This window comes from Bactrocera tryoni, chromosome 3 (assembly GCF_016617805.1).
Source record: "Bactrocera tryoni isolate S06 chromosome 3, CSIRO_BtryS06_freeze2, whole genome shotgun sequence".
NCBI lineage: Eukaryota > Metazoa > Arthropoda > Insecta > Diptera > Tephritidae > Bactrocera > Bactrocera tryoni.
This window is the reverse complement of record NC_052501.1, coordinates 67,968,076-67,994,242: the sequence shown is the minus strand read 5'-3', so window position 1 is coordinate 67,994,242 and position 26,167 is coordinate 67,968,076. Positions and strand designations below refer to the sequence as shown.

Sequence of the window (26,167 nt, the reverse complement as noted above, 5' to 3'; positions counted from 1 at the left end):
AGCACTGCTTCTGACACTTAGCAGGTCCTGGCGTTCGCATTAATGAAAACACTCCAGCTCTGAAAGTAGAAGCAGAGGAAGAGGTTTACTCGATTGAAAAGACGAGGTAGAGAAGGACCTAGCTACGCTTGGAGTCTCCAATTGGCGCCAAACAGCGAAAAAGAAGAACGACTGGCGCGCTGTTGTATATTCGGCAATAACGAGCGTAAGCCGTGTCTACGCCAAAAATATATATTTATAATTATATTACATTTTGTGCTCAAATAAACTTGAAACGCCACTTAACGTATTTCACTACCTGACACTTACCCATTTCGAAACGCAAGACACCGGCGTGTGCGCCTTCCTGTTATTAGCTGTCAAATTTCTGTCACCACGACGACAACAGTATTAACGGTTTTGTGTCGTTGTTTGACTGTCTAGCGCCTTGCTCGCAATTACATTGACATTATTTCCAACTGTCAAAATGTTTACGACAATGGCACCTCAAAATCCCGCCCCTACCGTTGTAAATTCCATACCAACCATGGTTTTTGTTTGCCTCAAATTCGTTTTACTGTCAGTGGCGCACGTAATCTTAGGTCATCAACCGCCTTCTCGACCTTCTCCACCTTCTCCACCTTTACTATTTTTTTTTTTTTTTTTATTGCAACATACATTGTCTGTGCTTCACTTCAACGAAGCTCGTTCGTCTCGTGTGCGGAAATTTCGGCGCAGGTTTTATGCTGTCAGGCACACGCACACAGGCACACAAACAATCGGAAGCGCCATCGACAAATAATCTTTTATGATCTTTCCGGTACGTGCGAACATTTTCCTATTTTCATGCATTCTATCTTTTTACTGCTTGTTTGCTTTTCCAATTCGATGATTTTATGAAATGTCGATAAGGGCATAGCGGAGGGCAATAATAGCAAAAGCGTAATAATAAAAAATGTCAAATGTTAATCATAAAAGAATTTACGAGTGCGATAATAAAAGTGGATCCAGAGTTAAAGATGTGTCCGTGAGTAGTATATAAAGGCAAAAAAATCTATTTTATCATAATAAAGGGAATTAAGAACTGTTGTGTGAAATTCATTAAAATGTATCAGATCGAGAAAACTGAAGGAAATGTCGAGAGCAGGGCACCAGGGAAACAATGGAGCATCTCTTGTGTTCGCATTGGCAAGACCACGCTGTAAGCATCTGGGGTCCCCACAGTATGACACACTGGAGATGGTATCGTCAGTGATCCCGCAGTGTCTGTTAAACTTCGTGCCAAACGATGACAACTCCTCTTGGACTTAGCAACTGAACTCCATGTGGTATTGCAAAGGACCAAACTCGTCTCTGCGTGGTTTATAGGCTAACCAGATTAACCTTACCTAACCTAACTTATTAAAATATATTATAAAGTTCTACAAACAGTTAATATGGAAGGGTTCAAACCACTTTCATATCAATGAAAGAGTATTGTTCCAGTTATATCGACTTACAAGTAAAAAATTTCATCCCTTTCTGGTGTACTGTTTGTATACAATATATTAGACGGGAATATAACGGCATGCACAATGATTTGACAAGATAGAACGCCATTCGACACATTTTCAGTGCAACAAGCTAGTTCTAAAGTGCGCAAAGCTTCTTCGCTCTCCTGAGAAGGAAACCGGGTATTCCAATTCCGCCCACGCGAGAGGGCCCTGCGATAGCCAAGCAAGGAAGGGTTGAGAACTAAATGCGATATAAGGCGGCGGTCGAGATATGATCGTTACCTAACGAAATAGGAAGTTAAACGGTTGGCTTGCGTCAGAGGTGAGCTGAAAAACGGCCGGGTACATTTAGTCACACGCAATTGTTGCAGTGCCTCGATTCCAGCGTTTGCAAATCGCATAGTGGAGCACATCGCTAAAAAAGAAGCAGGGTTGATAAATAGCGAAACAAGGGCACCATTGAAAAAGAGAAAGTACAGAGATGTTGAAGCTGAACGTCAAGAAAACGGAGGATAAGCCGATAACGTCCTTAGCAGCGGCAGCAACCAGTGGGATTGTAAAACGACATCTGATCGTGGCGCCAATTGGCCACAGTAATCCGCTGCAACAGATATCGCAGGAACGGTGGAAAATAGTGGAGATGAAGCTATTGGAAGCTCTCTTCTCGAGAATGGACTCAGAACTAAAAGTACAGTAGTATGATGGAGAGGCTTATAAACATGTAACAACCAGCAGCCAATGAAAAGGTTCAGAGGCTCGCTACGCTGTGCACAACGAGAGCCATAAGAATCGCTCCAATGACTGCTCCTGAACTAGTGCTAAACCGGCTACCAATTACACGAAAGAACCTCTGGGCATAGCTTGGTGGGCAATGGTGGTTTGGCAAGCATCGACTACGTGTTTCCACTTTTCAATTAAAAAGGTTTAAAGAAAACATAGAAAAAGATGGTTGGCGCAAAGCTATATTAGTTGCACGCAACATATTTAATATTTATATGGATGACTCGAATATGATGGACGGAGTTGGTGCTTTCATAACCTATTCAGTGATAAGCATAAGACAGTCTTTTAAGCTGCCGGATCACTTAGTATACTTCAAGCAGGGGACATAGCTATTGTCATGTCAGTAGACAATTTTACAGTCAACATCTTTATGGAACAGACAGCAATCAAGACTTTAATCTCATTTTCTTATCGGCCAGAAGTGTCTTGGAAAGCAGTGCAATAGTGGAAAATGTCGCCAGCACCAACTGACTTCACTTCTACTGAGTGCCAGGTCACAGAGACATCGAGGGTAATGTGATAGTGGGCGAGATTGCCCAGAGTGTTATACGACTGCCAGCCGAAAATGTGATCACAATTGGAAAACGCATGCATTTTCTATACGTCAAACTGGACAAGAGCATGGTTGGGAAAATACAAATACGATTGAGCGATCTACCTGGGTGTAGAACTGTAAAAGTCATGTGTAAATGCGTAGCTCTAAGCCTACCACACCAACCTACCTAACACCAAAGTTGAGCTCCAGAAGGATCTCCAAAAAAGGTGACTGGTGGTGTGAGAAAGGTTTTTCTGAACAAAATTATTTCTAAAAACAAAGAACTATTGTAATTATTAGGGATGAATACATGTAATGATTAAAGGATTACTCAATATTGTTTTTTTTTTTTTAACAAAGTTACGTTTAAAATTGAAATTATTGTCAAAAACCTTATAACGGGTGATCGCTTCACTCTATGGGCTCTTTAAAAGTTCCAAGAAGATTCGAAGCTTTCGAGCCAACTTTTGTTCAGCCATGAGGCACATTTCTGCCTCAATGGGTATATAAACAAGCAAAATTGTGTGCAAATCTGAAGAGATTCAAGAGCCGTCATTTCATAAAAAATAACGATTTGGTTTAATTTATGGTCCGGTGAAATAATCGGCCTTTATTTCGTCACCTTAATTGTCTCAGTTAATTGACCTAACTATCTATTATAAGTACAACCCAAGATCTAGCAGAACAATTAACAAAGCTGTGAAATTTTCTCAGTGCTATAAATACCAATATGTAGTTGCCACCTTCATGTGAATATAAATACAAAATTATGCCAAAAATTCAAATTAAATTTAGGCAAGCATAATTTAGCGCAAGGTTAGTCAATTCCACCTATACAAGCTGTTTTTAATACCCATAGTGGAGAACGAGCAAGGCAGTGCGTTCCCTGATGTGTCAGACACTAATTCACTCGGCTATAAGCATTTGTCAAAAAACAAAAACACCAAAAAAAAAAACCAAAACTAAAACTAAAACTAATAATAAAATAGCATCAATTACAAGAATGATAAATTTCGGCGATTTAATTGAAACAATATTTCATTTTTGCCGCCCACAAATCGCGAGTCATTGTCAAATTGCATAGACGCTGCTCATCAAAATATTAAAATTGTACATATTTAATTGCTGTGCGAACCATTTGGCCAACATGCCATGACGAATCAACATTTTTGTGCCTTTACTGTGCACCAGACCAAAAGAATCGATTCAGGCGCCCAAACTAAAAACGTGTCAAGAAAACCAGGCGCAAATCTATTTTCGTGACAACAACGAATTTACAACCTTACCGAAATAATTAGCGAATAAAATCCTGTGTACGCCACAACATACTCTACGATATAACTGTATATGTGTGCATTGACATTCTGGCGAATCGAACTAGTCAATTCGACACTACACGGTGGAGCAATTTGAATAATGCGTTGTCAAAAAAGTCTTGCGGTATTTTTATTGCATTTTTTTTTTATTGAAATTGAAATGAATTTTTGATGACTCATGCCCAGCTCTTGACCGATGCTACGGCTGCTACTATGCCGGTCTCTCTCGACCAATTCAGCGATTTATCGCAATTTTCGACGACAGGCCTTCCGGAGCGTGGCGCATCTTCGACCACCTCTACACCAGAACGAAAACGTTGAAACCATCGTTGTGCGGCGGAAATGGAAACTGTATCGGGTCCATAAACTGCACAAATTCTATTGGCGGCTTGAGATGCATTTTTGCCTATATCGTAGTAGTACTGTAAAATATGCCGTATTTTCTCTTTATTTTGCTCCATATTTGCTACGCTATAACTCATAATCAAGCAAACACGTGTTAGCGCGTGAAATGAGCTTTTCAAAAAGGTATATCATGACCCTGAACTACGCGCTTTCAGCGCCAACTAGCGAAAATACCGCAAGACTTTTTTGACAACCTATTATATTTTTTAGTAAAAATATTTTAATATTCAAAAATTGATTTTTATGGTTAGAACCTATTGAAGTTCGCGTCAAGCGCTGACATCCTCCATTCTGAAGGATGACTATTTCTCATAAACTACAGAACGGCACTCCATCTGTCATCGCTAAGGACCGAAACTGGTCTATGCGTGGCTCACGAGCCTGTCAGAATAACCCACCTTACAGTTTATGTTTTGAATGAAACAGTTTAAAAAGATGTATCGATACAAAGTTATAGTACGAATATATTAAACAAAGGGTGATCCATTTCGAGGTTCCATACTTTTATAAAAAAAAAAACACAAAAACTTCAAATTTAAAGGGAAATGTTTAATGTCATTCGAAAGGACGTTCTTTGGCATTTATTTTTAGAAGATTATCGCTTTCGAATGTTGGCTGCGGCTACGTCTCAAATGGTCCATCCATTGACCCCAATTTTCGATGACCCGTTCGAGCTAATGGATGACCCGAATGGCTAATGGCACGCGTGATGTTTTGCTCCAAGGCTCGAACCCAAGCCGGATCGCCGCACAGACTTTATATATTCCCACAGGAGAAAGTCTAGCAGTGTGATATCAGACGACTTGGATGTCAATCGGCCAGCTAAAAACGTGAAATTATCTGCTTCTTCTTTCAATAAATCCCTTGACTGATGGGATGTGTGGGAAGTCGCGCCGTTTTGTTGAAACAAAATGTAGCCGAGATCACGAGCTTCAATTTCAGGCAACAAATAGTCGGTTTTCATGGCGCGCCAGCGGTCACCATTGACGGTTACCTTCTCACTGGCATAATTTTGAAGAATGATGATTCCACCGGCCAAGAAACCAAACCGAAGCCGTTTTTTTTTAATGAAATTTCAGCTTTTGAATCTCTTAAGGTTATTCTTTGTCCTAAATGTGAGAATTTTGCTTATTAACATACCCGTTGAGCTAGAAATGGGCCTCGAAAATCTTGAATATTTTTGGAACTTCTCAAGAATCCATAGAACAAAGCAATATTTGTACGGTATCTGGGTACTCGCAACCTTACCCTAAACTAGACTCGGCTACAGCATACCGTTAATGGCATTACTATGTATTTGATTGCCTGTTACCACTGTGCGGCGGCCAATAGCCAACCGAGAGAGACATGTCGCGACATCGAATGCGTAGTGAATGAAATCACAACAATCAACAAATGCGAATATGCTCGTAATATTTGCACTCTACAATTCAAAAATAACAAAAAAAAACTAGCAAAAATGCGAAATAAAATTGATGCCAATAATAAAAATGCGCCAAATAAAAATGCCGGTTTAATGAGTGGCCGAAATAGGAGCGCCAACTGCAAGAACAACAATGGAGCCGAGCAAGCATATCAAAAATGAACATATCCACCGACGCTGTGCGTATGTGCGTGTGTGTCTTATGTAGCTCATGGGTAAATGCGCTCATACAGCGCGTGGGGAGGGGCGTGGAGCGCACCGACGCCCATCTGTCTGTGATGCGTAATTTTAGTGTTGCCACGTAATTGCAACAGAAATGGCTGCAAAAAAACCGAAAACTGAAACAATAAGTAAGGTAGGGGTCGATTCGAGTGCAACTGAGCACTTTATACTCACACAATTTACAAAGAGCGGAGCCGAAAACTCAACCAAAGGAGAAAATGTAAGATGTGGATTATAAAAACATCAATCAGAAAATCGGAAATGTGCTAACATTATATTAGGAATATTCGGCTTAGATCAAGGTAGGCAACTGGTCTACCCATATGCAGCTCTGAACCATATTATTTTTTATTGACCGACATAAATTACTTTTGGAAGATCTTAATTGATTGCTTTAACGTTTCTCATAAGTCAAGAAGATATCTTCATTTTAGGAAGATACTTAGCTTACACATTGACCGATATATTCGATATAGGTTAGATGGCGTTAGGTAAATATGTATGTTGATTCTTTCTGAGGCCACGGAAATACCACTTGAACAGCTAGAGACGCCTGTTCGTTGTGATCCACAGAGTATGTAGTCTGCTGAAATAGCGGAATTCTTTACATAAAGGGTCGTCCTTTTGGAGGTTCCCTACATTTTCAAAGAAAAACACAGGAACTTCAAAATTTAAGGGTAAATGTTTATTATCAGTCGAAATAATGTTTTTTGGCGTCCTTGCTTTGAAGATTTTTTTTCGTTTGCCATGGGGTCTCTCATCCGAGGCTGGTTATAACTATTCACTGGGGGTGTTTTTTTACGTGGCCGGTCCCAAACCCAGCGCACAACCCTATGTAGGGGATGTTTCGCCTTCTCACTTTAGCGCGCCTTCGAACGGATGTTCTTAGGCTACCCAGAGGATACTTGGTCAAAGACCGGAAGTAGTGAGCTGCTTGAGCCATGTGTAAAAGAATCGTTTCTGGCCACTCCCAAGTGAATGGCGATCAGAGAACTTTCCTCACTTGCGTGAACTTCTACACATGACTCCAAGATTATCTCTTTTAAATATAGGCCGCGGCCACGTCTCAGATCTTCGATCCCTTGAGTCCAATTTTTGTTGACTCGTTCGAGCATTGCGACTGGTGACTGGCGAATGACACACGTGATGTTTGCTTTCAAGGCCTGAATCGTAGTGGGATGGTCCACATAGCTTAAGAATTTACATATACCCACAGGAAAAAGTTTAATGGTGTGATATCGTACGATCTTGGTGGCCACCTAGCGGCTTAAATCGTGAAATTATTTGCTCACCAAAGGTTTTTCTCAATAAATCCATTGCTTGATGGGATGTGTGGAAAGTCGGTTATTATATGGCCATAACGGCATCATTTTTGAAAAGTATGAACCAACGATTCCGCCGGTCCACAAGCTTTTCTGGATGAAATGCAACTCTTAAATCTCTTCGGATTAATACGTCCCAGTACTTTCATACCTGATTTAAGTATGTGAGTACTATGTAGGGCCCTAATTTTCTTTGCATTTCATTATGATATCTTATGTATTGACCGACCTATGTATGTATGTGGAATAAAGTATATCGAAACTTTAAAAATCATTTTATTTATAAATAGTTATAAGATTCTCTAAACCAATGACCCGATTTCACCCATTTTTAGGAAGAAGCTATAGTAATAGGAGGAAAATACGTTCTCTAAGTTTCATTGTTCTATCTTAAAGATTGAACTATTTCTGTCTCTATTTTTAACAAAAAGTTAGGCATGGGCTTTGAAGTCCAAATATTCGATATCAGGGGGTCGATAATTTGAGACGTTACATGTCATATCTTAGATGTACAAAGTTTTCTTCCGATAACTTAGCTGGTGTTTGATTTGTCGACTGTAAAATAAAGGCGTTTGATCGAATTTAAAGCTTTGTTAGTAGGCAAGTAGGCGTGGTTGTATAATATTTCGATTTTGTTCATTTTTACACTGTGAGATACATTATAATGCGAAATTGGTTGAATGCCTGCTGAGATATGGGATTTCGATTGAGGGTGGGGGGTGCCACGCTTATTATCCAATTTTCATACCGACTCCAATGAATACCGAATCCAAAATGTGAAATTTAATCAATTTTAGTGAGTTATCTGAACTCAAGATGCCCGACTTTCCCAAGCGATATCGCTTCGCTTTATGGGCTCTTGAAAAGTTCCAAGAAGATCCAACGTTTTCCAGCCAAATTTTCTTCAGCGATGAGACCCATTTCTGGCTCAATGGGCATGTAAATAAGCAAAGTTGCCGCATTTGGGTTGAAGAGCAACTTGAAGAGATTCAAGAGCTGCCCTATCATCCAGAAAACTTACTGGTTTGGAGTGGTTTGTGGGTCGCTGAAAACATCGGTCTATATTTCTTCTAAAATGACGCAGGTGAGAACGCAACCGTTAATAGTGACCGTTATCGCGCCAATGATAACCAACTCTTTGATGCCAGATGATGATGATGGTGAACAAAACTATTATACTCTGCGGCAACATGTTGCGAGAGTATAGAAACGAATGCAATGCCCAATGAAAGAGTTGAAAAAAGCTCACACTAACTGGCCCATAAGGTGGTGCTGCACACACACACACAATGCAGAGTATTAAAATAAATTTCACAACTAATGATACGAAAATAAAATACAATGCGACGCATTTAAACGGAATGCAGGCGCTTTTGATGTTTTGCTATTTGTGCGCGGCAGGCGGCAGGCGGAGGGCGGTGAGGTGGCGAAACATGTGCATCACATGTAAATACTTTGTGTGGCCAACGGCGATTTCCGCGTTTGCTGTGTTCGCACTTTGCTAAACGCAATCGCTAGTTCGTGTACAAATATATGCAATATATTATACATATATACACACATATATATACACATACATACATACATATGTACATATATATGTATATTTAATACGACTATTTTGACTATGGAAAGCGCGCTGCTTGCCGCTGCTGCTTGGCTCGGTGGCCGTATTCCTGGCTAAACAGTTTTACTCCAACAACCCAGCTCCTTGGGGCGCTCGCAAGACTTATGCGCCTCCCGGCAGCAGCGCAATGGCACAGCAACAACCATTAGCGATGAATCGATTCCTGGAATTATATAAATAAATATTGCACAAAAGAGTTCAGACGTTTAATTAGTCAAAACAAAACAAAAAAAAAAACAAATATGTGCCAACGCACCAGCATACACATATGTATATGTAAGTGTATGTGTGTATGTTCGCTCTGCTTATGTTTGGTGCTGGAGCGTTAAATATGAAACATAATTCTGGTAGTGACTTTTATGCAAATAGAATTCTGCCGCGTGTACGAATTTGTAGCGGCTCAAATTACACACAGCAACATTAACACAAAAGGAACAACATTTTACGCGATGTTGCAACATCCATATGTAAACATATATGTACATATGTATATACGGTTTTTTATTCGCACATAGATTTGTATGTTCCTATAGGTACGTGTATTATACGACAAACACTAGTTTAAAAAATTCGTGGTACATTAGCGAGCACTTAATTCCAATCGTTCTGTTTGTAGTGGTCCGATATCAGCGATTCCAACAAATGAACGGTTTCTTGCGGATATAGGTTAGATTAGGTTAGGTTGGGTTAGGGTAGATGATAGAAAGGTCGCACGTGTACTGTTACTGCGTTGAATTTCCATTCCCGCCAGTTCGATGGGATATCTGAAGGTGTGCGCTCCCAAGTATTTAAGTCTCGACCTTCCAAACGCTGGATAGTCAAGAAGGAAGTGATAAGTTGTTTCCGCCGTATCTTCTTCCATACAACCTTTGCAAATGGCGTTTGGTAAGATTCCCAACCTTACAACATGGACGTCAATATGGCAATCGCCTGTTAAAAGCCGCACAACCAGGGAGAGGCTACAAGGTTCGGTACTCGAAGTGCCAATTCAAAAAGCCGAAAATACGGTTTGGAAAATTATTTTAATTTATATTAAAATACAAAATGTGTGAAAATAATCATAAATTCAGCACCAATTCACTTTTTCTCGATATGACCACCTTTTGCCTTAACTATGGCCTTGAGACGGTCAAAAAACGAATCGCAAGCTGCACGAATGTGACTTGCCGGTATTTAGGCCCACTCACGGACAATGGCTTTCTTCAGCATCTCGAGACTGTTGTATTTTTCATATATTTTTCGGACCTTGCTCTCCAAAATGACCCAAAGAGAATAATCCATTGGATTCGCATCTGGTTAATTCGAGAGCCATTGTGTGGTCGTAATGAAGTTCGGAACGTTGTTTTCAGCCATTCTTGGTTCACTCAAGCTTTGTGAGACAGTGCTGATTCTTGTTGAAACGTCCATGGTTTGCGACCGAAGTGTTTGTTTGCCCAAGGCTTCAAAGCAGCCTCCAGAACACTTGCCCGATAATATGTCGCATTTACTTTGGCGCCAGGCTCGATGAAAACAATTGGAGAGCGCCCATCTGCAGTGACGGCGGCCAAACCATTATTTGTGGCGAGTGCTGGTGGCCAATCGATGACTTAGATTCTGGTATGAACGGTCGGTCAAGTAAACCCTATCGTTTTGAGAGTTTACGAATTGCTCAATTAGAAAAATTTATTCGCTAGAAAACACAATGTTCGGAATTTGACCGCTTTCGGCCAAGCGAAGCAACTGTTCGCTCTCTTAAGTCTTACTTGTTGCTGCTTCGCTGTGAGATCATGCGCCTTTTGGAACTTGTAAGGCTTGACCTTGAGCTCATTTTTTAATATGCGTCGGATGTTGCGTTCGAATATTTTCAGTTCTTTAGCCATTTGATTGGCACTTCGTCGTGGATTTTGCTCAAGTCCCTTCTTCACTTTCCGAACCATCTCACGTGACATTGCAGTCTTTTGATGACCACTTCCATGGGCGTTTTGCGATGCTACCAGTATCATTGTAACGGGTGATGGTGCGGTAAAGAAAAACTTTATTTACATTAAGGTGTTTGAGCACACGAATAATTGCTGGCTGTGATTTTTCAGCTAAATATAAAGCAATCACACTATTACGTTTGAATTCCATCGCTGATCACTTTTTTGCGTTCACTTTTGGCAAAACGCTTTTGTACACTTGTGAACAATACTCCGAACTGTCATTCAGCTAATTTATAAACAGCTGATTCCAGTGCGACAGCTGAAGGCACACTTCAAGTGCCGGTCCCTGTAGTCTTACTGAGACTGCGACCGATCTTGTGCCAAAAGGCTTTTGCTACAGCGCATGTACCGGTGGTGGCCCAGCGCTTGCCAAGCTTCCGCGAAGCCAATTTATTTAGTAGTAGAACATAAGAGAATACGGGAGCATCTACCCCCGCCCCCATTCTACTGATAGTGGTGTTACCTGGAGTTGCCTGTCCTTGCTAGCTCATCAACTTTACAATTTCCTACGTTTTCGCTGTGGCCTGGCACGCATACCAGTTTTATCACATAGGCACTCGATACTATTGGTAGTGAGTGTAAGGTAGTCCTTGACCAACTCTGAAGGCACTGTTAATGAGTTCAAGGCTAGTACCGCCGTACTGTTATCTGGCTGGATGGTCACTTCCCTGAAGCAGACTGTATATCTATTGCTACCTTAACGGCTGCAAGCTGACTTGGAAAACACTGCAAAGGTCAGGAAGTATGAAGCTGGAGTTAATAGAAAGATATAGGAGGAGGTAGGCCGTGCTAAAAATTTCAAATTGATCTACCAAAAACTGGGGACTACTTGGCTGGATTAAAAGGTGAGAGCTCATGGCGCTTCTGATGAGTCATAATCGATGTGTATGGCTTGACTTTGTCATGATAGAGCATATTTTCTTTCCTAATGGCCTAAGCTGACTGCTTTCGGGCGATTGCTTACTTCAGAAAGTCCAATCGGACAAATCGAACCTTCTGATCATCAATCCTAGCTTGACTACCACTTCTACCGCCTCACCGTCATTCGATCAATACCATTATCGTTTGTTTTTACTGTAAGTGACTCATTTTTCATCATCAGGGTCCATTCGCTTCATTGAAAAATTGATCCATGAAGTTTATTTTGGGTTTGCTTTTGTGGCAACCATACTTACATATATCAAACTTCATTTTTTATCTAACCCTACTTGAATGCTTCTAAACGCTTTTTGTGATATGGATACGAGTACATATCGGCCTCTGGCTTTCAAAAACGTGGTATTTATACTTCTAGGGCACTATTGGTGCGCTGTTGTAAGCTCGTCTACTTCAATGAAGAAGAAGAAGGGCACTACTATCGTGGGCCGGTCTGGGTCGAGAACAGAATACTTCGTCAGTTACCTCTATCCTGTGCGAGGTCACACAAGTGCAGATAAGTCGCTATATACTTAGTCCTTGTATTTGATGCTTGGGCGCACTTGTTTTCATTGTCCACCCACGGGTCTGTAATCGAATGAGGGTTTCAATGGGGTATCATCTGCCATACGACATGACCTGATCAGCGCATTCATTGGAATTTTATGCACTTAACTATACCCATGTAGAGCTCATACAGTTCGTGATCCCATCTTCTTCGATATTCGCCGTTAACACAGACGGCTACAAAGTTCTTGCGGAGAACAGCTCTCTAGAATGCTCCAACTGCTTTGGCATCTGGGTTCGTCATTGTCCATGCTTCTCCGAAATATAATAGAACGGGCATAATGAGAGACAATAAAGCGTAATTTTTGTGCTGCGAAAGAGATCTACTTCTCAATTGATTACCGACCCAAAATAGGCACAAGTTGGGAAGAGTTATTCTCGGCTTGCCCTTCAGGTTTAGATTATTTGTGGAATTTATACTGGTTCTGTGAAATACAAAGTCGTTCCCTTTTTCAAATTGCTGCCAACTGTGACTTAGATCCACAGAGGCGAGGAATCTTTGTGCGTGGCCTCTGGTTACTTTGTCTTGTCCTCGTTCACCACAAGACCAACCTTTTTCGTTTCTTTCAAGGCTTTAAAAGGCTGCACTGACGGCGCTGTTGTTAAAGCCTATGATTTCAATATCAGCTGTGTATCCCTGTAGGATTGCATTTTAGAGCAACTAGACTATGTCATTGTGGTTTAGATTGGCCGCACATATCACCGTTTTCAGCACTGAATTGAAGAAGACGCAACAGAAGGAATTGCTTTGTCTAAAATACGGCTAGTATCAAAAGGTACGGAGAGGTCGTTTTTTGTACGAAATTTTATGTTTCTGGTTTTTATATCGAGCGGACATATGTACATGCCAAATTTAGGTCGTTTTTGCACACTAGACTCACCTAACACTTCGGCCTACGCCTTAATTAATCATGATACTACTTTTTCGGAAATATCTTTTAATTGGCGAAAATGTTCACAAACAGTCATTTTGAATAAGCAGCTGTTTGCAAACATTCGTATGGTACTGTTATTAGTGCTTCTGCTATAGCAACTTTATCTTAGCTTTAGCTTAACCAGCGTAGAAGAAACACAGACGGCTGAACTTGTCGATCGCTTAAACACAAGCACATACGAACATACTATATAACTACCGATATGTACATATGTACATCTGTATATACCACTGTATAACGCGTTCAAGATGATGGAAAATTTCCCGCGCAAAATGACACGATTTTCTGCCATTAAATCGTTGGCGATCAATAACAGCAAGCATAAATATGTATGTACGGATAGCGAACCGCTTCCATGCGGACTTGCGTACGTCGAGCTGACGATCAACTTACTGTTCGAGGGAGTTGATCGAGTGAGTTGACCGAGTGGCATGAATGAGCGTGTCATTGCAGTCTTGAGCTCTGCCGATTGAACTGCGTTTACTACTAATGAAGTCGTAAAATTAGGTTTTACGATTTGTTTACAAAATATTATGGTTTCGTTTTGAAGTGCCGGAGAGACCGATTAGTTGATTTTATTATACACATACATATGTATGTATTGGAGGTATCTATGTAGATTTCATGGTAAATATACATATGTATTTATTTTTGTTTGTATCTAAACACTGTATGCGGGGTCTGTGACCCCTTATGCAGAAGAGGGATTATTTTTTATGACACACTCTCACAAAAGATCGACGAAAGCCGTTTGGATTGGTTATATTGATAAGTTTAGGATGTATTACAATCACCTCGTCAAATATGCGTTCGTTTCCAACCTATTGACCTTCTCCGACTTGAGTGGAGGAGTGAGAAGGATGTGGCTGGCAACCACGTAGAGTGGAGATCCTTCAGTCGCAAAGGCTTTTCAAATGCAGAGATTATTCTACGAGAAGTACAGATATGAGAATTCATCTTTCTACATTGTATGGAGTTCATTGAATAGTAAGCCCGTAAAACAGAAACTAATTGACGTATTGTGCGTCCTCAATACGAATAGCACACCTTAAGGTATTCGCAATTGTTTAGGCTTATGCTTTCACACCGAAAAAGTCAGTCCTGACGTGGTCAAGATCTCAACAAGATTTACTCTTATATTTTAATAGGTATTCTGCCAACCAAGTACATTTTTCCCATCTTATAAATTAAAAAAAAAAAACAAAAAAAAAAACGGTTGTCAGTCCCCTGAGTAAATTGGACGCCGAGATCTGGATCTACCTCACGGTTAATAAACTCAGAGGATTTCTGTTATAGAAACTCTTCGAAAGAAGACGAGGTTGAAACATTGCAAACTTCCTGCCAACTACTGTCCCGCCTTAACGAGATCAAGGTGTAAAAACCTCACATTATCAGACATTGGTAAGCTAGTGGAAAAAGATATAAAGGGCTGAAGCCAATTTGTATTGACCATAAGGCGCTTTGTCGACTTATTTCATATTAACTAATTACAAGAGTTCTTTTTTGAGCTCCACAAAGGACTGTATATAAAGTGGTTATAAACAGTGGTAGACCAAGGAACTAATTTATATATATGTATATATATATTTTTCCGTAGTTCCTAGGTGGAACATAGGGCCTCAATAAACAACTTATAATTAATTTTATTTACAGCTATAAATTTAATTTCTCTCCAAGAATAACCACTTCTCTGTGCTTCTGCTTCGACTTCCCGTCTCCAGGTGTTGGCGTCTTCGGCTTCCTTGCGGATTCCAATCTAGCGCTGTTCTGCTAATGTCGTGGTGAGGCTTTCGCAGAGTGTGACCGATCCATTTCCATTTACGACGTCGAATTTCGATATGGATCGGTAGCTGTTTGGTTACGGTCCAGAGGTTAGCATTGCTAATAACGTTAGGCCAGAATATCCGCAAAATTTTTCGAAGACATCGATTAAAAAAGAATTGCAGCCATTGTAAAACATTCGGTACAATATTAGCGGTTAAATTCTTTACAAAGTTGCTGTAGCTTAGTTGGTTCTAGCAATGAACGTACATTCCAGTTTCCTAATCGTAATCTATTTTTCATGCTGAAGGTCTTCATCAATTTATCGTTCTTAATCTTAACTTTGTTTTTTTCGGTTTCGGTAATCAGAGGGTTTAAGATGAGTAAATGATTAGCCTGCTGCATCGGAGCCTATTTCCGGGGCTGCCGGTTTCGCCTCTAGGCAGGTAATGGCGTGGGAATTTCCTCCTCGCAGGTGCTAAGGTTATACCGCCTTTACTTGGTCGTCAGAGCCTCGTTCGTAGTGAACAGGGGATACCGCGCGAAGGTGAGGTTGACGTTTTGGAAGGGAATTCTATATATTCGCATCACCAACCCCATTTGCCCACTTTTGGTATTAGTTGAATGCCCCCCCCCCCCCCCCATAATTTAACGTATCATAATCTCTTATACCTCGCCGACTGAGTGATCACTTGAAAACTTATGAAAATCAACAACTGACAAGATATTCACCATTCGACCGGGAAAAGAGGATCGACATACTATACTTATATCACCTCTTTGTCGATGTCTAAGCTGCTTTTGACAACCCGAAAAGGAGCTGCTTTTATGTCGCTATGTCTGATTTTGTTGGCCCCACAAAACTAATACGGCTGTGTAAACTCCGTTAGGATCGAGAAGGACCTCTCCGAGCCGTTTAATACGAAACGAGATTTCAGTTTCCCTGTTGTGCGACTTCTTCAAACTAGTAATGGAGAAAATACTCCGAGCTGCAAAGCTGAATCGAGAAGCCAGAGGAAGAGGAAGACCTTCACTCCATTAAAAAGATCAGGTGGAGAAGGCCTTGGCTACACTTGGAATCTCGAATTTGCGCCAAATTGCGAAAAGGAAGAACGACTGGCGCGCTGTTGTAAACTCGGCTATAACCGTGTAAGCGGTGTCTACGCCAATAAAGAAGAAGTGAGCAAAAATCATCCGTGTTTTCTTCGGAGCTCTTGCATATCTTACATACTTGTATATATCAGCTTAGTTTTAACAGTTTAATAGAAATTGTATTACGAGACATAAAATTGTAACAGTATCAGATAATTGCCTAGGTTATTACAGTGTTCGACAAATTCTGGGTCATGTACATAAGTACAGTTACATCTACAATAGTTTTTGTTTTTCTTTTTTTTTTTAATTTTTTTTATGTGACTCGTGATTGCCGAAAGCGTTGCACTGAGTAAACGTTTTCCTGCTTCGAATTAAACTCTTGGCGCTGCTTTTGTCGCTGGTCGCATTGCTTTTACGGCAGTGACTTGATATTACGTCTTTTTTTGTACATTTCCATAGCACCGTTAGTAAAAACATTTTGCGATTTTGCCAAATATTGCACCAGCCATATTCGAGGACACACGAATCTGCTCCTCCTAACGCAAATACGTATTTGGCACGCGACACGAGACAGCCGGCCGGGGAGGAAGTAAAGTGCTGCAGTTAGAGATAAATTTTACGCATTGACACTGTTGAGGTTATTTGAGAGTTGCTACATGTAGATGGACTATTTGATAAGTGTTGTTATTTGTAGAGAATACAGATTTCTTGTCTCGACATCAATTTACAATATGCGAAAATATTGTGCTGATAAACATTTGAAGAGTCACATGTAGCGATTCGGATGTGTAAATATGTAAACGTAATTTCACTTGTACTTTCATTGTGAACAAATTTTAACCTTTATATCTCAACCTCATTAACTTCTAGGAAGCCGCTATTGCGGCGATAAGAATAAAACAATTGGCAGGTTGGAATCAGCAGAACTACGGACATAGTGCAATACTAAACAAGCTCACCATTAGTAAATCAGACTACATTCTCCCAAAGCTGGATTTGAATAGACACTTCCAGGTTAGGATACCATATATGTATACGAGAATGGAGAAGAGGTTCAATAGGAGAGGAGGATACCATTTCAGTCTATACCGACGGGTCCAAAATGGACTGCGGAGTAGGCACGGGGGTATTCTCCGCTGATCTAGGCATATCTCTCTCTATACGTCTACCAATCTCGGCTAGCATCTTCCAAGCAGAAGTACTAGGCATAGAAAAAGCCTGCGAAGTTCTATTAGAAAACCACGAGAATATACATTAAGCAACTATATTTACGGATAGCCAGGCGACGCTCCTGGCCTTGTCTTCACCCATGACAAATTCCAGCATAGTTGACAACTGCAAGAGAGCACTAAGCTCAATAAAAAACAAGCACCAACTAGACTTGATCTGGGTTCCCGGCCACAGGAACATTTTCGGTAACGAAAAAGCAGACAAGTTGGCAGAGGTAGGAGCTTTCCTCAACGCATCCGAGGCGGAGCTAATACCAAGCCCGCTAGGATCGGTCAAAGGAGAGATCAGTAGACAATTTCAACAAATTGCAAACAACAGGTGGAAAAACATTACAAAATGCGTCATAACCAAACAATTATGGCCAACATATGACAGGAAAAGAACCAACGACTTATTAAATAGGTCAAGAATGTCAAGAAAAAGCATCTACAGAGTAACAGCTACCACAACAGGGCACTGGCCATTTGGGGAACATGTGTCCAAAATGGGTTTGCCCTACAACGACATCTGCCGAGGCTGCGGAGCAGCATGGAACAAGGAAAAAACTTTCCACTTTCTCTGCGAATGCCCAGCTCTAGCACAGATCCGACACAAAACACTTTGAATCCATCAAGCACCAAACCTTGAATGGATTTCCACTAAAAGCATATCAGACATAAGTAGTTTCATCGAAACCTCAAAATGGTTTGAGAGAGAAGGTGAAACGTAATAGCAGATACAGGAGGTTCTACGAATAGTTATCAAAATGGCACATCAAGTGCTAATTGAGCTGCACTCCTACCTACCTACCTAGGAAGTGTGTGTGGAGTACTGCCTATTTTGTGGAATTTATGGGTTGAGAATAATAGTTCCAGGCACGGTAGAGCAAATAATCTTTGCTCAGCATCATCCATCTACAAATAAAAGACTGTTCCTACAGCGACTTGAGTTTGTTCGTTTAGTTTTTATGGTTAAATACTACAGTAGTCCGTTCTGAATCATTCACTCCACGATTGTTACTGTGTTTAATGGGTCGAAGGAGGGAAAGTTGGAGTGGAAATTTTTCGCCAGGAGCTCTTCGCCAATCTTAGCTTTAAGTTACCGGACCACTGTTGTCTACTTTTTCATCAGACTTGTTTGAGTGCCTGGTCATAGCGTAATCGCTGGCAACTGCAAATCTGACGGGTTAGCCAGAGGAGGCACTCTTGTCACGCTTATATCGGAATGCGACAGAGTTAGATCTCCAATGGCTTCTTGCGAGCTATGGATCTTAGCAGGCGCTGTTTGACAGACCCACTCCTGTGAGACTGCAAAATCTTTTTGGCCTAGAGTAGAACAGAGGATATCTTTTGAAATACTTGCCTTTAGCAAAGATCACCTTGTCGCAATAATAGAAGTTCTTACTTGACATTGTCCAATAGTAAGGTTGCACATCTTGACAGAAGCATGTTGTCAAAGTTGTATGGAGGAAGGTGAGGTGGAAACATACAGGTGCTTTCGTCTCCAGGGTCCATCATTTGCAAGACTGAGAATGAAAAATCTTACTGCCTTACCTTCTACGAACCGAGTTTTAGAAATTTTTTGGTAACACAATGGCTCGGCGTTCTAAGCTGTCCAAGTGAGACCTATGTCTTAATCTAATCTAACCTAGCAACGTCGTTCTTAATAATCTTTGCCAAATTTCATGAAGTTACCTTGACAAATAAAAGAGGGTTCTATAGAAAAAGTCGAAATCCAACTTAACCCCAATTACCAATTTTAGGACGTAACCTAAAACTACACATAACTTGTGGAAACTCAGCAGATAGTTTTTAAGAGTTACACTCTCACCTGTTTCTTTTTTAAGCGTCCAAAGTATTTTTCAATATGATTAGATTTCCTCTCTAAAGCATAAATCTTGAAAAATCGCCATCTCACACGATTGAGCACTGTTGCCTTGGCACCGTCCCAGGTGATTTGGCTTCGACCGACCTTCTGCTTCCTTGCGAATTTCAGTTAAGCGACATCATTGAATTTAGCTTCACTAAAACTTACTGATCCAAATGAGGTTAGATCACCGAAAGTACAGCCAATGGCCGGATAAAATCCGGTAGAACTGGCTGATGTTGGGACTGCTACTCCCGACCTTCAAGCACCACCTAAATCTATCAAACCACCAACATGGCTTCCGAAAAGTGCACAGCACCATCACAGCGCTGTGCGTCATCAAAAACCACCTTGCGAGAGGACTATCCTTGTAGCGTTGGACTTGCCAAAAGCCTTTAAAACAGTCAATCAAATAACGCTACTTGAGGACATGGAAAAATCGACGCTCTCTCTAGGGCTGAAGAGGTGGACTATGAACTATCTGAGCGGTTGACAATCATCCGTACTGTTTCGAGGTAAATACTCTAAATTGGGAAGAATTAAACAAGGGCTTCTGCAGGGTAGTGTCCTCTCCCCGTTAATGTATAACTTCTTCATCGCGAAACTCCCGCAAGTACCAGAGGGAATTTCTATTACCTCGTTCGCTGATGATTGCACGATAATTACTTCGGGCAATGGAATCGATAGTAAGTGCTCAAACGTAAATGGCTATTTCTCCGACTTTTTCGCTTTCCCGCTGCATGGAACTCAACACGCTCCCGCACTAAATCCACAGCGACCAGTGAAAACTGAACGAAGAAGTACAGACTTGATCTCTTGATCTTGCAGTCGATGGCGTTAAAATTCCAACTGTCAATAACTCTCAGATTTTTGATGTGATATTTGACAGCTACAGTACAGAGCCTCAAGTTGCTAGTCGGCAGCTTATGGGAGGGGAAAAAAACGTAGTTTTCAATACAAAGCAATTGCCCAGCTAGTCCTTAACTACGTCGTACCAATATGGTCGCCTTGATGCAGTGAAAAGCAGACAAGCACGCTACCGACATGTTAAACAAGTAAGGAAGGGCTAAGTTCGGGTGTCACCGAACATTTTATACTCTCGCATGATAAAGTGATAATCGAGATTTCATTATACGTCATTTACATATTTTTCAAATACCGTATTTTTGTAAAGTTTTATTCTGCTATCATCATTGGTTCCCCTTTATATACTATATTATACAGAGAAGGCATCAGATGGAATTCAAAATAGCGTTATATTGGAAGAAGGCGTGGTTGTGAATCGATTTCACCTATATTTCGTACATGTCATTAGGGTGTTAAGAAAATATTATATACCGAATTTCATTGAAATCGGTCTAGTAGTTCCTGAGATATGGTTTTTGGTCCATAAGTGGGCGAGGCCACGCCCACTTTCAATTTTTCAAAAAAACCTGGGTGCAGCTTTCTTCTGCAATTTCTTCCGTAAAATTTAGTGCTTCTGACGTTTTTCGTTAGTCCGTTAACGCACTTTTAGTGATTTTCAACATAACCTTTGTATGGGAGGTGGGCGTGGTTAATATCCGATTTCTTCCATTTTTGAACTGTATATGGAAATGCCCGAAGAAAACGACTCTGTAGAGTTTGGTTGGCATAGCTATAGTAGTTTCCGAGATACGTACAAAAAACTTAGTAGGGGCGGGCCACGCCCACTTTTCCAAAAAATTACGTCCAAATATGCCCTCCTAATGCGATCCCTTGTGCCAAATTTCACTTTAATATCTTTATTTATGGCTTAGTTATGACACTTTATAGGTTTTCGGTTTCCGCCATTTTGTGGGCGTGGCAGTGGGCCGATTTTGCCCATCTTCGAACTTAACCTTCTTATGGAGCCAAGAAATACGTGTACCAACTTTCATCATGATATCTCAATTTTTACTCAAGTTACAGCTTGCACGGACGGACGGACAGACGGACGGACGGACAGACAGACATCCGGATTTCGACTCTACTCGTCACCCTGATCACTTTGGTATATATAACCCTATATCTGACTCTTTTAGTTTTAGGACTTGCAAACAACCGTTATGTGAACAAAACTATAATACTCTCCTTAGCAACATTGTTGCGAGAGTATAAAAATTGCACTCCGGGTTACAACAGCGTGCCTGTTGATGTCTCTCATCGAACATTAATACAGTGAGGCCGGTATGTTTCTAGTTAAGGAGCATAATGAACTCCTCTTCAAGCAGTTTCTGTTGGGGTGCCTTCGCAGAAGTTAGCAATCTCAAACGACCGACTTGATTTGACTTTAACAACTGTTTCCAGGATAGGGAAAAAACGTTGGCACAAGTGTATTGGATCCAAGGGGTATTACATTGAGAAGGACGACATAGATTGTGAAGAATAAATAAGAATTTTAAAATTACGAACAAAGTCTTGTCGACGAAAATAATAAAGTACATACTTACATATAGTCTGTATACCTTCGTCCAGTTAGTAAATAGGGTCGCATTAACATCAATTTAACTAAATTTTTTTTTAAGTTTTATTGTAAGCTACCACTCAGACCTCCAACTAAACCTTTCACTCTTTTCTATTATCATTTTATTATAGAAAATTTAAAAGAAATTAGTAAAAGACACGCAAGTCGACATATCTCCGTTTGATGGGAGTAAATCGTATATCCCTTACAGCATTCACTTCGTAAATTTGCTGACCAATTTGTCGATTATTATAGGATTTTATCTTTCCTTGCTGTCTTACGCTATTTTTCTTTGCCTTCCTAAAGCGTTTCTTCAGTGGCCACCAAGTACGCGCAGATTTAGTTTTAGTTTTCAAAGACTTCTTTGTACGCTTGGAGCCCTTACCTCTGGGCGCTTTCTTGGACTGCTTCGTAGTAGTGTTCTTATTCAAACAAGTTGCAGCTATCCAGTAATAAACGAGTTCACATATAAATAAAATTATGCCAGCCACAATACCTATAATTAATACGGCGAAGGGTCCTTTCAGATGATCGGTGGTGAGAACAATCGTGGACTCTGGAATGTAAGATATTTTAAGCATATTGCTGAATAAAGATGACTTAACATTTTCTTAATTTAACTTCTAAAATCCGGTCGCATGCGCGATATTCTATTCAGGTACGTGTTGTTGTAGTGAAAGTCTTGCTCAATCTTCTGGAATATGCCGTGATCTCGCATAGCGCCAATCAGCCAATTAAAATCCGGTATCAGCGGAAAGCCGGCCTTTGTTATGATTTGTAGTGGTGTCGAGAAAACATTTTGTGGGAATGCGAAAATCTGATCGGCCAGCCTGTCTTGCAATACATACATGCGGCTTGCTAATAGCACACGCTTACCGTTTTTTACAGCACGAAGATTGGCTGAATTCGGTATGAATAAATTGGAATCATTGTATTTTTCGAAGATCCACATATCCTCATCATTTTCAAACCAGTCCTGGTTCTCATCCGGCCCGCCAAACGGTATATCAGCTTCGATTACTTCTTTGAGAGTGTCTATTTGATGCAGGAAGCCAGGATCGGTGAACACAGAAATCAGCTGGGATGTGTAGACCGCAACAACGTTCATACCATAAAAGGTCAAGGCGAGAAAGAAAATACGTGAAGCGTAACACTCAGGACGCTCTTCAACCGACACACAGATGGAGACCGCCATGGCATTTATACCAGCTAACGACAAGTCTTTGTGATCTGACGGTTCCGGTAATACGTTAACGAAGAAATACCAAAATAGCCAAGTTAGTAAGAGCAATGCCAAGAAACACATCCATGTTTCGTCTTGGAAAATTTGATAGAGTGCTATCCATGCTGGTCTTGGATCAGCTAGCTTTACGTACCAAGTGTAACTATCGGAGAGGTAACAGGTGGAAGCCCAAAAGTCTTCATTAACTTCGTTGTCTGGATAGAAGCCGCCCAGTATGAAATCGCAGTTACGGTCGATCAACTTGCCAAGTAGGCCAGTCCATGTGCCATTTTCCTCGCGTACTCCGCGGTTATCACGCTTGCATGATTGCTTGATCTACAAGTGAAAATAAAAGAACTATATTTTTTCTCCTGACTGCATAAACTAGCGAACTTCATCGAAATATTTCATTTAACTGATCAGAGTTACGGGAGGAGCTGCACTCGGGACGTGCGTCCATCTGTCGGCCGGTCTTTTATTAATTAGCTACCTCGTGGACCTCAGTTTTTGAGATATCCATCTGAAATTTTGAAAACGTTCTTTTCTCTCCAAGAAGCTGCTTATTTCTCGGACCACTATAGGACAAGCTGTTAGACAAACTGATCGATTATCATCAAGTCTTTGTATGGAAAACCTTTTTAGATGACAAGATATATTTAGATTTTGGGAAAGTTGTACAGATCGGACCACTATAGAACATAGGATAGCTATCCACAAATTGATCCATCAAAATCAAGTCCTTTTGTGAAAAGCTTTTTTTTTATCGACAAAACTTACTTTGAATTTAAGACGATTGCGCATGAAGGTTATAATACGCAACTCGATGCCCGCGTGACAGTTCTTTTCCACAAACGGCGCTGCAATGGCCGCACACATTAGAAACGTACAGTTTTTTATCTCGATCTCTCGCTCGAACTTGCGTAACTTTCTCTTTACCTCAGCCGTGCTCGGTTGTGGCTGCCCATTCGTGCATTCGCCTATTTTGGACACACGAATCGTGCGACAGTTCTCATGGTTGTAATAGTCCATTACCAAAAACGAGTAGTCGAGATCGGCTGTAGCATAGAGCAGTGCGATTTGATGCACATAATATTGTTTTTGTAAAAGTGTGAATAGTTCCATTGCCACCGCGTGCTCGCTGTCTCGTCGTGTTGAATTATTGTACAGTAAAAGGAAACGTGCGCCCGGATTCCATGAGTTCATTCTACTAATGTAATCTCTCATGAGCTGCCGCAGTAAGTCCGCGCTGTCCACAATAATGATGTAGTAATCAGTGGAGATGACGGCGCTGTCGCTGATTTTCAATTTCACGTATTTATTGTTGTTGTATACAGTGCGCAGCTGGTAGAAACGGCGACCCCGTTCATTACTTTGGCTAATAACCTCATTCAATAGTTTCGTGATGCCGTCCTGTATCTCCAAGCCTGGCGAAGATATGTTGTAGCTGTTCGTTATGAGCACGTTATAGGCACGCGTTAGATGCGCTCGACTTATAAAAGTAATCTTCGTGTATGCTTCTAGGCACTGCACACCCGAAAGCCATGGTTTCTCATCCAATTCGACTTGTGGACGCAGAAATATTACACTGTTGGCTGTCTCCTGGTGCTCGTTCATGAGCGCTTGACAAGGCCCAGCGCTGAGTACTTGTAATATCACAAATGCGACGCTCTCAAGCATTCCCACGGTTTGCGCTGTTCTCATCGCGAATTGCAACTGTCGTGAAATGACACAGAATTTGATTTTATTATGGCAAAAATAGTTCGTCGTCTGCTACCATTGCATTGTGGCATGCAACTGTTGCATGTATGCGAAATTTGCATGTGACATTGTTGACTTTAGGCGCTTGTTGAACTGAAATGAAAAATTCACAAGATTCACATACATACAAACCGAATGGTTTTCAAATATATGATACTGATATACATTTATATAAAAAAGTATGTATTAAAATTTACTAACCACTTGGTCGGTTAGCTTGGTGAGAGTACTCTCTAAAGCATTAGGAAAATGCCTAGACTCTCTTTCTGTGGCCTTACTTCAGCTAAGGTTGGTTTGAGTGCCTGACCTTAGCGTTATTGCAAGAAACTGCAAGGCTGAAGATCTTATCAGGTTAGGTTTCTAAATCTCTCTATCTTATGGAGTGGAATAGAGTAAGCATCATCACTTTATACTGAGTCTCAGGTTACAAAGAAATACCAGAGAAAATAAATAGCGAAGAGATTGGTAAAATTTCCATCCGTCTGATTACCGTACAAGTACACGGAATACTAAAGTTACTAAGCAAAATTTACAATGAAATTTCCGAAAAGGCTGATAGCCAATCAGGCTAATATATAATGCCTTAAAGACATGCTGAATCACTGAGATATTCTATAAGAATCTCGAAGGAAAACACGCATTTGGACACACGGTTTCTAAATAACCGCAGAGCGGTTATTGGCCCAATGACAGGTCACAACTTAACGGTATTACTTACGAGCCGGACGGTGGAACACCTCCTATTCCTCTGTCCAGCATTATCTATAACTCGCGTAAAATATCTAGGAGTTTCAAAGAGCTAGAGGAAGTATCAAATATTTACAAAGGAGGTCTAAGTACGGCGTGGCAGGTGGCCAGTATAACGTAACCTTAACTCGGCAAACGCAGGGTAAATCGGGGTAAGAGATTCAGTGTTGGAGTTCTTACTAAACTTTTATCGGATGCCTGGTCTATGAGAATTTTTGTTCAATGGTTTGTCTAATATAGATATCAGCGAGTCTCTTTGTGATAAGGCTAATACCATCCATCAGGCCACAGCGGAATCACAGCCAATTGCAAAATGGATGAGCTCATACCTTAGTACCACTACCAACCGTTCGGAGCAATCGATCTCTTCGTGCGTTTTACTACTGGATGGTTCAGCTTCGCTGGAGTCTCATCAACGCTGAGATATCATTCGTTCTTGTGCTATCGCAAGATCCTTTTGGTCCAAAGTGTATCGCAAGCGGTCTAGCGAGCATCTCGTCCTCAGCAAGATTATCTCTTTTCTCGTAGAAAAAGTTCTAACTGAACATTACTTTATCGGTGT

General features: G+C 40.8%; 2 protein-coding genes across 3 annotated transcripts in view; one reads left to right on the top strand and one right to left on the bottom strand.

Annotated features, from left to right (window-relative positions):
- Positions 1-26,167, top strand: part of LOC120771448 — a 65,663-nt gene that overhangs the window by 15,256 nt on the left and 24,240 nt on the right. The window lies entirely within an intron of this gene.
- LOC120772977 lies at positions 22,025-24,801 on the bottom strand. Its single transcript, XM_040101889.1, has 3 exons — positions 23,878-24,801; positions 22,500-23,436; positions 22,025-22,434 (listed from the first exon to the last, which is right to left on the bottom strand). Exons 1-3 carry the CDS (start codon positions 24,799-24,801, stop codon positions 22,025-22,027), a joined length of 2,271 nt encoding a protein of 756 aa, XP_039957823.1.

Bases quoted from the DNA above. Each gene is read 5' to 3' on its own strand.
- LOC120772977 (XM_040101889.1), bottom strand. From the start codon at position 24,801: ATGAGAACAGCGCAAACCGTGGGAATGCTTGAGAGCGTCGCATTTGTG. The intron at 23,437-23,877 runs GTAAGTTTTGTC...TTTCACTTGTAG, and splicing joins GCAATCGTCTTAAATTCAAA to ATCAAGCAATCATGCAAGCG. The intron at 22,435-22,499 runs GTTAAATTAAGA...CTTACATTCCAG, and splicing joins CATGCGACCGGATTTTAGAA to AGTCCACGATTGTTCTCACC.